At 67.7% G+C, this 3,084-nt stretch overlaps 1 protein-coding gene across 10 annotated transcripts in view; it reads left to right on the plus strand.

Annotated features, from left to right (window-relative positions):
- Positions 1-312: 312 nt before the first annotated feature.
- CIRBP (cold inducible RNA binding protein) overlaps positions 313-3,084 on the plus strand; it is a 16,524-nt gene continuing 13,752 nt past the window's right edge. For 4 of the 10 annotated variants that reach the window (XR_001007922.1, XM_011997404.1, XM_011997397.1 and 1 more), the window contains exon 1: positions 2,907-3,045. Coding sequence is in view for 1 of the 10 variants with exons in the window: in XM_011997398.1 (XP_011852788.1) it covers positions 856-930 (75 nt within the window). In the remaining 9 variants the exon portion in view is untranslated. Of the gene's footprint in view, positions 342-830; positions 931-2,905; positions 3,046-3,084 lie in introns of those variants that run through there. The other 6 variants (XM_011997403.1, XM_011997400.1, XM_011997402.1 and 3 more) reach the window with 5 other exon arrangements.

A 3,084-nucleotide genomic window follows, 5' to 3' on the forward strand; every position in this document is an offset into this window, starting at 1 on the left:
CTGCATCCTCTGCCAGGACGGTCCTATTTCCGCGCCCCCGCGGGGCAGCCGCCAGGTGCACGGTCCTGGCCCCCGCCTGCCTAGGAGGGGGCGGTAATTATGCGGCCTCGGGGTACCCCCCACGCGCCTTTCATCCCCGGCCACGCCCGTCCCAGGCCTAGACGCTTTCTACCGCCTCCCGCCCGGTCATTAGTCGGGGTCGGGGGAGGACCCGGCGTCCGGCGGGCGGGGCCCCGCGGGGAGGGAGGAGTGGGCGGTGCGGGCGTGAGGGGCCCCGCCCCCGTCTCCATGGTGACGTCATGCAGGGGCGGGGGCCCGGGAGGAGTATCGGGGTGCAGGAGGCGCGCGCCCCCTCCGAGACGGCAGGCAGGAAAGTGGGCGGCATTTGTGAATGGGCCCACGGGGCCCAAGAGAGACACGCGGGGAGCAGGTTCGGGGACTCTGGCTGATCCCCGCGCCTCGCTGGACAGGGACGAGCCCCGCGCGTCGGGCCCGGAATAGCAGCCTCGCCCCCGCCCGGCGCGGCTATTTTGAGCCCCTCCGCTGGGGCCGAGGCGCGGGGGTGGCGGGCGGTTCGGGGTCGACACGCAGGCTGCGTCCTCGCCCCGCGAGATTGGGCCTCTCGAGGACTGTGCACTGTGGCCGCGCAGGGCTGGGCGGCGGGGCTCCCTCTCCCACGCGAGGCGTCTGCGCGGAGGGGCACCAGGAGCCCGGGCGCTCGACCCAAACGCCGCGGACGGAGCGAGGCCGTAGCGCCCCCTCGTGTCCGCAACGGGCAGCGCGCCCCGGTCGGGTCTGGAGTGCTGAGCTGCCAGCAGGGGTGGATGACGGGGTCCCAGCCTCCTGAGACCCTCGATGGGGACACAGGGTGGCGGTGAGACACCTGGGAGTCACAGGTGCTCGCAGACGCAGGTGACCCCGGAGGCACAGGTACGGACACCGGTCCCACACCTGGAAGCCGGTGCGCAGTGCTCGGGGCGGATGTAAAGCGGAAGGTGTGCGCAGGTGCGCGTCGACGCCACCCTGGGAACCCAGGACGGCTGCGGGCACTCACGGAGCCCGCACCCAGGAACCGGCTCGTAGTAAGCGCTTAATAACTAGGCGCTGGCAGAATGAATGAATGAATGAATGAACACGGGCGCTTTACAAAACCAGGAAAAGGCAGAGGCTCACAGAACCAGGGAGCGATGGGTTGCGGGGGGGCGGCAAGAATTATGCAATTATGAAGGGGCCGCTGTGGCTACCGGGGACCCCCTCCAACGCCCCCCCTACAAGGGCTTCTCTAGGGGCAGGGAACGTCCCCGCCCTGACTGCTGGGGCTGGGGGCTGGGGGGCAGATCAGAAAGAATGGGCCTGAATTGCTCCCCGGCTGGGCATGCCGAGCCCGCGTCTGGGGCTCCAGTGGGTGGGTGGCCCCTCCCGCACGGACGGCGGGCGTAGGGGAGCTCGGTGCTGATGTCTCTCCCCGCTCCTTTAATAACCACCCTGCGTGAGTGGCTGACGCAGCAGCCGGCTGCTGCTGACGGGGAGCGGGGCGGCTGTAGTGGGGGGGGGCCGAGGTGCAAAGGGGGTGGTGATGAGTCACACAGCTGCTGTCGGGGGGAGGGGTCTTGAGCCCATGAGGGGTCCCGGAGACCTTGTCACTGGAGACAGCGCCCTTGGCTACCCCCACTTCGATCCACTTGAGGGTGGGAGTGAGTCTGAGGCCAGGAGTGGGACCAGGATTTCCCTGAGGTGAGCCGCAAAACGGGGGTCTCTGTACCCCAACTCCCCCCAGCTTGTGAGCAGAGGGTCAGCCCTCCTGAGACTTTCTGGGGCAGAGAGGCAGAGGTCCACGCTGGTTTCTTCCACCAGGGCCGGGGGAGGGGGCAGCATGAGATGAGGCCTGGGTGAGGAGGAAGTGGTGGCCATAGAGGGCTCCCCAGAGGCTTTGGGGCCGCCGAAGAGTAGGGAGTGAGGGTCCTTGCATAGCTGGTTCTCCAGATGGCGGAGGCTTTGAGACTCCCCTCTGTCAGCCGGGCTCAGTAGGGGAGGTCTGTGGAAGGAGAGAAAAGGCCTGGGTGGAGGAGCAGAGTGGGCCCGGCCCGGCGTGGGGAGCGAGTGCGCATTGGGTGTGCAGCACGGTGGGAGGGGAGGCCGAGGGCCGGGCTGAGTGCTGGGGTGCAGTGGGGACTCGGGGTGTCCGCTTGCATCCGACAGTAGGGACGCACAACACTATCTGGCCAGGCGAGTGTGGGGGTGTGGGCGATGCACCCAGCCGTGAAGTCGCGGTTCCAGTGGGAGTTAGGCTTAGGTACGGGTTGGAGTTTGTAGGCAAACTGGGTTGCGTAAAGTTGGGGTGCACCAAAGTGTGGCGAAGTAGGAAGAACTGGGATTGCGAATGTTGGGGTTCGCATGAATGGGGTTGTCTTTGTTGGGGTTTGGGTGGGCATGGGGTTGATGGCAGGAATGGAGTGCTGGGGTGCTGGGAAAACTGGGATGTCGGTTGTAGTGGCAAGAATATCAAGACAGGTATCGGGGTTCAGATGAAGTTGGGATGTCTGACAGCCGGGGCTTGGTTGGGTAGGGGATCTGGGCTAGGTTATGTCGGGACTGCTGGAGCACAGGCAAAGTCGGGGTCCTAGTGACACCGAGAGGTCCCCATGAGGCCGGAGGCCTCCGAACCGGAGCTAGAGGCCCATTTGTTGCCCGCCGCGGGCCAGGGAGAGGGCACGCGGAACTGGGTCAGCCCCGCCCCGCCGCGCGCTGGCCACGCCCCCCCGAGCGCGGGCGGGGGACTGCGGACTGGAAACGTCCCGGCCAATCGTCTAGCCCGACACCAGCGCGCGGGAGGAGGCGGAGCCGAGATAGACCCGGCCCCCAGCTCATGAATATGAGACGCAGGAGCGGCCTCTGATTGGTCCGCGAGGTGCAGGGGGCGGGGCCCGGCGGCGGTGTATATAATGCCGGGCTCCGGGGCGCCCCCCCTCACTCGCGCGTTAGGAGGCTCGGGTCGTTGTGGTGTGCCGTCTTCCCGCTTGCGTCAGGGACCTGCCCGACTCAGTGGTGAGGGCCCTGGCGGCACCGGCTCCGAGGAACTCGGGG

Source organism: Mandrillus leucophaeus, unplaced genomic scaffold (assembly GCF_000951045.1).
Source record: "Mandrillus leucophaeus isolate KB7577 unplaced genomic scaffold, Mleu.le_1.0 Scaffold54, whole genome shotgun sequence".
Lineage (NCBI taxonomy): Eukaryota > Metazoa > Chordata > Mammalia > Primates > Cercopithecidae > Mandrillus > Mandrillus leucophaeus.